The 9,976-nt window shown below is 64.8% G+C and overlaps 1 protein-coding gene across 2 annotated transcripts in view; it reads left to right on the forward strand.

Moving 5' to 3' along the window:
• Positions 1–8,613, forward strand: part of MLLT1 (MLLT1 super elongation complex subunit) — a 66,019-nt gene extending 57,406 nt beyond the window's left edge. For both annotated transcript variants that reach the window (XM_025861098.2, XM_073887295.1), the window contains 6 exons: positions 666–753; positions 2,600–2,708; positions 4,900–4,999; positions 5,337–5,408; positions 5,640–5,711; positions 5,869–8,613. In XM_025861098.2, the coding sequence (XP_025716883.1) occupies positions 666–753; positions 2,600–2,708; positions 4,900–4,999; positions 5,337–5,408; positions 5,640–5,711; positions 5,869–5,997 (570 nt within the window). In that variant the 3' untranslated portion in view covers positions 5,998–8,613. The remainder of the gene's footprint in view (positions 1–665; positions 754–2,599; positions 2,709–4,899; positions 5,000–5,336; positions 5,409–5,639; positions 5,712–5,868) is intronic.
• Positions 8,614–9,976: the final 1,363 nt, after the last annotated feature.

Here is a 9,976-nt window from a genome sequence, read left to right on the forward strand (position 1 = left end):
GCTGAGTTTGGGGTGGCTAGCTGCAGGAAGAGGAAGGAGGAGGGGCTGTGACTGGCTGTGGCATGACAGGCCAGGCTCCAGCCCACCGTGTCCTCACCTGCCTGTCATGTGCACACATGCTCATCATGACCTCAGGCACCCGGTGGGTGATAGCACATGGCAGGAAGACAGCTTTGGGTCGTCCCTCAGCCTCGGGATGGGCTGTGAAGAAACGAGGGGCAGGACGAGAAGCTGGGTCTCTGCACCCACCTTTCCTGTCCAGACCCTTCAGCTGTTCCCTACAGCACCACTGCCCACACCAGCCGATGCATGCCGTCACCAGAGGAGGGCAGGACCCATAAGCAGATGAGCAGCCGCAGAGGCGCTGTCCTGCCCAGGAGGTCGGACGGACTGGACATGTAGTCTGCAGCTTGTCCTGGAACTGCTAGGAATTTCAAGTCCCTTCGTTGCATTTTGAATGGGGACCCAGAGCTTGTGCGAGCCTTAGGCCAGGGGTGCTGGGGTCTGGTGCCTTTGTGACCCTTTGCACCGGGATCTGGGTGGAGACCGACCAGGTGTTCCTGCGGCCAGAGGGCATGTACTGCCCGCTCCTTCCCTCGGGACTGAGAGAGTGTTCTCGTTTTCCTTCCCCCTGCCCTGCCCATCCGCACTGCCCCGGGCTGAAGTCTGCCCAGTCAAGCCCATCCAACTCCAGCTCCAGCTCTGACTCCAGTTCAGATTCGGACTTCGAGCCTTCCCAGAACCACAGTCAAGGTGCGTGGTGCAGAGCGGGGGAGGGGGGAAGGGGACGGGGCCTCGGCGCACCGGGAGTGTTCTTGTGCACCGGCAGCCCCTGGCTGCCTGGAGCCAGTGAGGCAGGGGGGTCTGGGCTCCAACCAAAGGGCGTCCTGACGGTTTTCTCCACATGATTGACCTGCATGGGGGCTCACTCCCTGCCTGAGCGTCCGCACACCCCGAGGCTGAACGCTGCTGCTGCTGTCTTTTATAAAAGTTCACGGACAGCTAACCTGGGGCGGGTGATGGGGAAGGCCCTGGATGACAGGAAGAGTCGGGGAGCCCGGCCCTGGAATTCCCAGACCAGGCCCCCGGAGATGCGCGTCCAGAGGTCGGTGGAGGCTCAGGGAGCGCGTACTAAAGGGCGAGACAGAAGCAGGTCGCCCGACCAGCAGCCGGTGTGCAAAGTGCTGCTCTCTCTGGGGCTTTTTCACCTTTGGTGTCAGTGCCCTGGGCCCCCAGCTGTGCCTGTCTGCGCCTCTGGGGCTCTGGAGAGGGGCCCCTTTCTTCTTTGGGCCCAACTCCTGAGTGGACACCCTCCTTGCCGGCGCCCCCGCCCCTGCCCCCGGCAGATAGAGGCTTCATTTCCTCCGCCTGCCCCCCCCCTCGCCTCACCCCTGCCCTAGTCCTCACCCCCATCCTCACCCCCTTCCCCACCAACCCCGTACCCGTCCTCCCCGCCACCCCAGCATAGCTCTCGTGGGATGGGGCAGGAAATGCTCTGCTCTGGCTGCATGTTTGCCTGGCTCTCAGGCTCAGAGCCCCGCAGTCTGCAGTTCTGTCTTTTCCCTGCATCCCTGTTGGGGAGGTTGGAGGGGAGAGAAGGCAGAAGGCCCACTTGGCTGCCCCAGAGCAGGGAGGGCCTTCCTCAGGTGCAGATGGGCCTGGGGGCCCCGGCCCGCAGGGTGCTGATGTGAGGGGGCAGCAAACCGGAAGCATCTCTTCTGGTGGTTTGGGACAAGATTGTCCTGCCCCCACAGCCTAGAATCTCGTTTGAAGGGTTGGGGAGCGCTGGGGACTGGAGCATGTGCAGGGGGGTGGGGGGAGGGTCTGGCCTGGAATTCAGACAGCAGTCGCTGAGGGGAATGGGGGATGGGAGGCTCAGAGCCCGCACGCTCTCCAAGGGTTCTTATCTACGGGGAAGGGAGGGGGGACCTGCCCAAGCAGGATCACGTGACCAAGGTAATTGAGGGCTTTGTGTCCCTCTGTTGCCTTGGTAACAGGAATATAAACCAAGATGCCGTCTGTAGGGGACTGGAACCGCGAGCCTCTGGAGAGAGGAGAGGACAGTTGGCCCAGAGCAGCGGAGGGGGTTGCTGAGGGGCTGGGCAGGCCGGAGTAGGGGCGCAGGCTGCCTGGGAGGGTTCTGTAGCCCCCAGGTCTAGCTGCCTCGCCCTCCCTGGCCAGGGCTGGCTTGCCGTGGCTCCAGGCAGAGGCTGTGCTCCCTGCACCCAGAGCAGAGGAGGGCTGCCCCACCGGCCCGGGCAATGGAGGGGCCCTGCAGTCCTGCAGCAGGCCAGGGGCCAGAGGCCTGCGAGCAGGGCCAGGGGCCAGAGGCCTGTGCGCAGGGCCAGGAAGGTAGGGGGCGGGGGAGCCAGGGGGGTCCCTCAGGAAGCGGGTGACCGCGGGGGCATTTCTTAGAGGCGGGTGGCAGACCTCACCCTGGCCGGAGGGACCTCCGAGGCAGGTTTGCATGGCTGTGTTTTTGGGGTGATGGTTTCAGGAAGCTCCATGTGGCCCTGGGTGTGCAGGGGGATCTGTAGGGTCCAGGCAGAGCCCTGATCTTCCTTCTCTCCCCTCCCCCCTCCCTCGCTGCCCTCTCCAGGACCCCTGCGCTCCATGGTGGAGGACCTGCAGTCTGAGGAGTCCGATGAGGACGACTCTTCATCAGGCGAGGAGGCCTCTGGCAAGACGAATGCTGGGAGGGATTCCAGGTGCCTGGGCCGGTGGGATGCGAGCTGGGCGGGCGTGGGAGCCGCTCCGGGGTGGCTCTACCTGCCTCTGCTGTGGTTGGGGGGCTTCGGGGAGGCCGGGCCAGGAGGGGAATGTCGATGGAACAGCCCAGGCGCACCTGGGGGCTGCGTGCTCTCAGCTTCATGAAGCCGAGGCGCTCTTGGCGGCCGGCCGGCCGGCTGGGAAGTGCAGTCACCATCGGAGAAACGAGTGAAGCAGGGCCCGGCAGCCCCGGGGCCAGCCCTGGTCCAGGGTATATGGGGGCCGGGGGGGCGAGGAGGAGGGCTTGTTCCTCTGCTTTGGGGCCAGGGGGCCGCTTTCCCCTCCCCCACTATGGGTGGCATAGGGTGAGGACGGACTGAAAGCTCTCCTGGGACCCGCAGACACCCCAGCATGGGGAGCTGCTGTGGCTGCCCACCGGCCTGGGGAAGGTGACGTCTGTCCTTTCCTCAGAGCAGGGTGAGCTGAAGCTCCTTGTTTGGGTACCCCAGACCCTTGGAGTGAGCCCACCTCGAGGATGGCTGTGTGTGGTCAGCCTCCAGCCCAGAGCAGAAGTCGGCCTCGGTGCCAGGCCGGCAGATCAGGCAGACCCCGGAGTCGGTGGCCCTGTCTTGACAGTGCTCCTCCTCCCTATGAGGCCAAGACCTTGGGACCTCAGCAGCTCCGCTTTAGGAGAGGCTGGGCACTGGGTCTGCACCCCCAGGCTTGGGAAGGCCTAACAGGTGTTTGCGGTGGGGCCGTGTTAGTCGTGGTGGTTACCTCGCTGTCCTGAGAGAGGCTTTCGGTGGCTCTTGCATTTGCCAGCACGCTCCCGGTAAGGGCGGAAGTGACAGACGGCAGTGTCCCCTGCTCCGCCGGGTGCGATGCTTTCGGTGTGCAGTGTGGGGTGTGATGTGCACTGGGAGTGGGGAGCTGGGAGCACTCACACATGGGGCTCCCGTTCCTGAGGGGCTCCCCGAGCAGCCTGGGGACCAGATGTGCGTAAGCGCCTTTAGTGACCTTTTCCAGGGGCAGATGTGGAAGGTGGGGCTTCCTGGGGCACCAGGAAAGGGGCCATGCTGGCCCCATGGCTGCTTGGGAGGAGCTGGCAGAAGCCCACCTTGTCCTGTCTGCTTTGTGGGGAGTGGCTGCCTGGTGGGCCCGCAGACGCGGGGGAAGGGAAGGGTGCGCTGGTCTCCGGGGCCGCGCCGGGGTCTGGCTGACGCCATGTGCTCCCTGGGCAGCAAGGAGACCGCCCGCCTGCCTGTCCCCCCTGGTGACCCGCAGCTGTGGGAGGTGGGGAGAGAGCAACTTCTGGGCCCCGAAGACAGCAGGGCCCTGGGGGCAGGTGCTGCTTGTGGGAGAAACCCCCCCTGAGGGCAGGACAGCACGGATCCCAGGGGAGTGAGACCAGAGCGCCCGGGGCTGAGCTGCTGGCCACCGCGTGTCCTGGTACTTCTCGCACTGATTCTGTGGCACGGCCTGTTTCAGGCCGGAGGAGAGAGGGGCCGGCGGACCGACAGCGCAGTAGATGTGTTGTACGCCACAGCGGTGGGGGCTGCTCCTGACTAGGTCAAGCCCAAGGGCCTGGGGGTCCTGGACAGAGACTCTCTGCCCAGGGGTGCTGTGTGTGGCTGGCCCGCGGGTGGGCTTCTTCCACACCTGTTTGCTGGGCCTTGAGAGAGCGGAGAGTGCTAAAGGCAGCGGCCTGCGTGTTCTGTGCAGAGAGGAGGGAGAGACGTGGCTCTAGGTTCACGTGTTGGCCACTCTGAAGCCTGAGTCGCCGTGCCCTTCCCTCTGAGACAGCCTGCACGCTTGTCGGCGGGTCAGGGCGCCCCCTGCCCCAGAGGGAAGCCTGCTGTAGAGCGCGGCAGCTCCACCTGCTCTGCTACCAGCCGCACAGCCGAGCCCAGGAGCGAGATCGGCAGAGCGCCCGCTGGGTTGTGTTCCGGCCCAGGAGCCCTGCACCGGGGGCCCCCCCACGCCTCCCAGGGTGCTGGCCTGCTGCCTGGGGCTCCGAGCTGTGAACGCAGAGCTGCCTAGAACTGAGGGAGGTTGGTCTCCTGGGGCCTGGGGGAGCGCAGAACCCAGAATGTTGGGCGTACGCGTGGCCCGCGGGGCAGGAGCCAAGCGCACAGGTCCCCGGGACGGCGGACGGCTGAGGCCTGACATGGTGCCGTGTCCCGTGTTCAGGTTGAGCTTCAGTGACAGTGAGAGTGACAACAGCGCCGACTCCTGCCTGCCCAGCCGGGAGCCCCCTCCCTCCAAGAAACCACCCCCGCCCAACAGCAAGGTATGCAGGGGCGGGGGTGGGGAGGCCTCCCCGCTCAGGAGGAGGAGGGGAGGGGGGGGCCTCTTGGGTGATCATGTCCTGGACGCAGGGTTGAGGGATGGGCTTTGGCCTGGTCCTGGGCTGTAGTTCTCCAGGGGTTTGAGGCTGAGGGTGGGGGCTGAGAGGGGCTTGGTGCCCCCAGGCCCCAGACAGATAGCTGCTGGCCAGGATGGGCCGCCCTCGGAGCAGGCGGGTGCCAGAGCTCTGGGCAGTGGCCCTGGGGAGGTGGGAGGGCCTCCTGCGGGCAGGGGGAGGGGAGGAAGGCGGGAGCTCAGAGCCGACCCCATTTGCCCTGCAGGCATCAGGCCGGAGGAGCCCGGAGCCCTGCAGCAAGCCCGAGAAGATCCTCAAGAGGGGCACCTACGACAAGGTGGTGGGCTTGGACCGGGCAGGTGGGGTGGCCCGGGGGATCCCAGAGCTGGACACGCTCCTCCCAGCGGGTGCCCCGTCCCAGCCTAGCCCAGGCGAGCGTCCGGCCTTCCTTCTTTCCAGGGCCCTGAGCCAAGATGGGTGGGCCCACGGACAGGGTGAGGTTGAGCAGTTGGGAGGGGCTGAGGCCACCCGCTGAGCACTTGCCTCCCCCCCCCCCCCCCACCCCCAGGCCTACACGGATGAGCTGGTAGAGCTGCACCGGAGGCTGATGGCCCTGCGGGAGCGCAACGTGCTGCAACAGGTACGGTCCAGGCAGGGGGTGCCCCCAGGCATGCATCTCCAAGGAGCCCTCCTTCCCCCTCTTCCTCCCTCCTCCCCTCCCCCTCAGAGCCTGCTGGGGTGAGGGCCACCCCAGACCAGCCTCCTGTTCCCTGAAGCCACCTGCTACCACCTTCTAGATCGTCAACCTGATTGAGGAGACCGGCCATTTCAATGTCACCAACACCACCTTCGACTTCGATCTCTTCTCCCTGGACGAGACCACCGTGCGTAAGCTGCAGAGCTACCTGGAGGCCGTGGCCACATGACCCTGGGCCGGGTGCCGGGCCCACTTCGCTGGGGCCCCAGGAGGCCACATCCGGGCCCCGCCTCCCTCCTTCTCTCTCGACTCACCTGCCCGCAGCACTGCCTTAGTGACCGCCCTGTCCTCGGCCCGCACGGCCAGCTGCACTTTCCTCGCCGGCTCCCGGCCCACCCTCCCCACCACCTTAGCGGGAGCCCTGAGGCTGAGGGGAGGGGGGGGCAGGCCAGCGCCACTGCTCCCCAATACTCAGGGGCCGTCCCCTGGGCCCCCCTTGGAAAGCAGCTGGTGTTGAAGGCAGCACCAGGCCTCACTTCAGAAGGGGAGGAAAGGTGGCCGGCAGCGGGGGCCTGGTTTCACTGCCTGGGCCTCTCTGAGCAGCCAGGACACTGCCTCCGGCCTTCCCAAACGGTTCACAGCCCGCCCCCCCCCCCCCCCCCCCCCGTGCCCCAGGACCACAGAGGGCCACAGCCCCTCCGCGGGCTCTCACTGTGCTGGGCCTCCGTCTGTATAGTTCTCTCTAGTGTACGTGTGTATGCACTGTAGGTACCAGAGCGGCTTCCGGGGGTGCGTTCCCGTGGCAGCAGTGCACGTGGGGGGTGGGGGGTGCGTAAGGCGGGACTTGTAGGTTAAGATGTTTCCACTGGTCTGGTCGTGGGGCTGGAGGCCGAGCCGGAGCAGCGCCGGCCCCTCTCCAGGCGAGGGGAGGAGTCGCCCCTCCGCGGTTCCCAGGATGTCTCGTCCTCCCGGGGCGCAGAGGGCCCCGCCCAGGGCCAGCGAACACTACGATGGGGCAGCAGGTCCGCGGGCGCCTGGGGGGCTCCGCGCGCTTGGCGCCTGGTCAGACTGGCGGCCACCTCCAGGAGCCGACCCCCGGGCCTCCACCAGCCGCAGGCCCTGATGTGTGTCGTCCCCCCCCCCCCCCCCCGCCGCCCCACGGCTCGTTCTCTTCCTCCTTCCGTAGGACCCTCTTCCCCCCTCTGTCGTTGGAGTCTTCGAACTTTGAAAAAAAATGAGCTTTTGCCAAATAAGACGGGATAGTTTGTGGAGTTTTTTGAGGAGCATCAGGACTCAGAGCCAGCCCCTCAGGCCAGGGCCCAGCCAGAGGCAGGCCCTTCTGGGCTCACGTGTCTCTGATTTGGGCCCGGCCCTCCCACCCTGCGAGTCACGCCAGTCCAGAGACCCAGCTCCTCGCATGCCTGAGACTCTCCAAGGGCCGAGCCGGCTCTTCCTCTTAGCCAGGATGTCCTCGTGGCGCCGGCCCACCTCGGGTGGGGCTCCTGGGGGCTGGGGCCCTGCTTGCTCAGCCTCCATTCGCCCAGACCTCGACTCGAGGCTCCCCCTGGCCTCCCCGCCCCAACTTTTGCCCTGAATGAGATGTGGGGCAAAGGACCGGGGTGGGGCCCGGAGGTGGGCTCCCCCTCTCCCCCCAGTCCACTGCCAGAGGGTCTCTCCGCCCCCCCGTTCCCGAGGTCCGATGCGGGGAGTGCCAAGCTCCCCTTCCCTGTGGTTCGTCTGTCAGGCAGACCCTAAACACTCCCGGGGGAGCTCTGCCTCCAAGACTCCCCCAGACTTCAGCCTCCCTGGTGAAATCCCCAGAACTCGCTGGGAAGGCCTGAGAACTTTTCAGAGGAAACCGCCATGACTCCTCGCCATCTGCTCTGATTCTCTCCTGACCCCACTACCTTGAGGTATTAGGAAGAGGGCAGGCCTGTGTGGCAGGCTCCGTGCCGTCACCGTCCCCTTCCCCAGGCAGGCCAACAATACTCCAAAGTGGGGCACCTTTCTTCTCTGGAAACTCTAAGACATTGGACAGAAGGAACTGGCCTGATGTGGGCTACGCGGCCGCTGCCCAGCCCTCTGTGCACAGAGGCTGCTGGGGGCCACGCCAGGAGCCTGAGCTGGCCTTTCCCCTTTGGGGGCATCTCCTGGGAAGGGCCATAGGCCCTCCCGAGCTCCACATGGTGACTTGGGCAGCGCTCAGCTCTGGAGCCGGGCCGTGCCCGGGAAGCAGCTGGAGGAAGGCCAGGGTTTGGCCCACCCTCAGTGGCAAGAGTGGCCCCTCCTGCTGTTTCTGGGGCCTTCGGAAGCACCAACCCATTTCTCAGTTACCTCCTCTGGCCAGAAGGCCCCAGTGCTGGCCCCCTGATCACCTGATGGACGCGCCAGGCAACCAGGGCCCTGACCGCAGCATTGCCAGCTGCTCCCCCGCCCTCCCCCCAGCTGCCCGGCGGCTGGGCCCACAGGGGCTCTGGGGACGCCTCCACAGGAAGGGGCCAGCACTTTGTGATTGCCGCGTGTTTAGTGTTAAGCCCCCTGCCCCCAGTGCAAATCCCTGTGTTTTGCTATCTCCTGAACAAAATGTAAACCGACACCTGAAAGCAAAAGGTATCGAATACCTTTTTTACCCATAAGGGTTTTTACAAAAAATGTGTCTCGACTAGGAACTAGGACACTCATCGGCCCGAGACCAACTCCTGGATAAAAGGAATAAAGGAGAATTGTGTTTGTAATAAGTTACAGGATTGTTTCTGTCCTGGATTTTAAACTTTTTGTTAAATTGTGAAATTATGGAGGAGTTTTATAGAAAAAAAAAAGTGAAATAAAGTCAGATGGGAAAGCAGATCTGTGTGTAGAGCCCCTGCTTGGCTCCTCCTGGGACAGCCGGGAAGGGGGGGTGGGCGTCAAGCCTGGGCGGGGCGGGTGCGGACGGGGGAGCGTGAGCAGGGCTGGCATCCTGGGGGAGCACAGACGGCACCACCGGAAATCCAAGAGAGGAGCAATGCTGGAAAATGTGATCGCAGGTCCTGTTTTTGATGGTGTGTTCTTTCCTTGGAAGCAGGCGGCAAGGTTGGGGTTGAAAAACAAGCCTGACTTCACAAGATGGGAGAAGGGGTGGGTAGGAGGGCAGGGGTGTGGGGGGATGGGTCGGGAGGGGAGGGGAGGGGAGGGGGCTGGGGCATGGGAGGTTGATAGAGGGCAAGATCCGTAGAAAAAGGGTGGTGAAAGGCTTCCTTTGCTGAGAGCTGGGTGGCCCGCCTGCTGGTTTGTCCATGGTGGGCTCAGCTGTGGACTCCGGGAGGCCGAGGCCGAGTCCATCGCCGGCCCCGTGTAGGCAGCCCTGCCCACCCTGCGAGGGTTCCATTGCAGGCGAGGGTCCCGCGCCGCAGGCTGGGGCCCGGCCACTCTGCCCGCAGCCGCCGCAAGGGAGCCGGCTGGCCACCCTGGGCCCGTGCCTTTCTTCTCGGCCTAGGCAAAATTCCCACTTCCAACATCAAGGCGCCCCTGCCCTGTCTTTCCTACCAGGGAAAGATTCTGCAAGTCCTCTGGGGCAGTTTGTGATCGGAGTTCCTGGAGGAGGGGCAGAGAGAGAGAGGGTCCAGCAGGCTTCGCGGGGTTCGCAGAGCCCCACCACGCAGTGAAGACTGACTCCCCGGGGGCTGAGGATGCAGCAGGGCGAAGGAGCGTCCCGCGGCCTCTTCCCAAGCCCCGGACGGCGAGGGTGCTGCCGCCAGAGGCCCCGCAGGGCAGGCGGAGCGGCCCGGGAGAGTCGCCTGCCTGTGGGGCGGCACGTAGGCACATTTCTGAGGCTCAAGCCCGGGCACGTGCTCCCGCAGTTGCTTACGAATGTTTGCCCCTGGTGGCGCCCTCCTCCTCCCCGCCGGTCCACCTGGGATCCCTGGCCTTCAGCCTGAGGAATTTTCATTAGCAGCAGGGAATTCTGTTCCTGAAAAAAAAAAAAAAAAAAAAATGTCTCTGTGTCATCCTTCGGGCGTAAGGGCGCTTCCACTGGGAGCCGAGCTGTGGGTGGGCAGCTGCGTTCCTCCACGCTCTGCCGTGGCTCCGTGGCCTGCTGCCTCCCGCCGTTTCTGGGGAGAAGTCAGCCCTCCAGTCTCTTGCCTCTTGGAGGCTTTGGTCTCTGGTGCCTTTAAAATTTCCTTTTTGTCTTTTAGTTGAAAGCAGTCGCATAAGTTAGTTTTGGTGAT

Source organism: Callorhinus ursinus, unplaced genomic scaffold, assembly GCF_003265705.2.
Source record: "Callorhinus ursinus isolate GAN/ISIS: 27379988/994484 unplaced genomic scaffold, GSC_fseal_2.0 scaffold77, whole genome shotgun sequence".
NCBI lineage: Eukaryota > Metazoa > Chordata > Mammalia > Carnivora > Otariidae > Callorhinus > Callorhinus ursinus.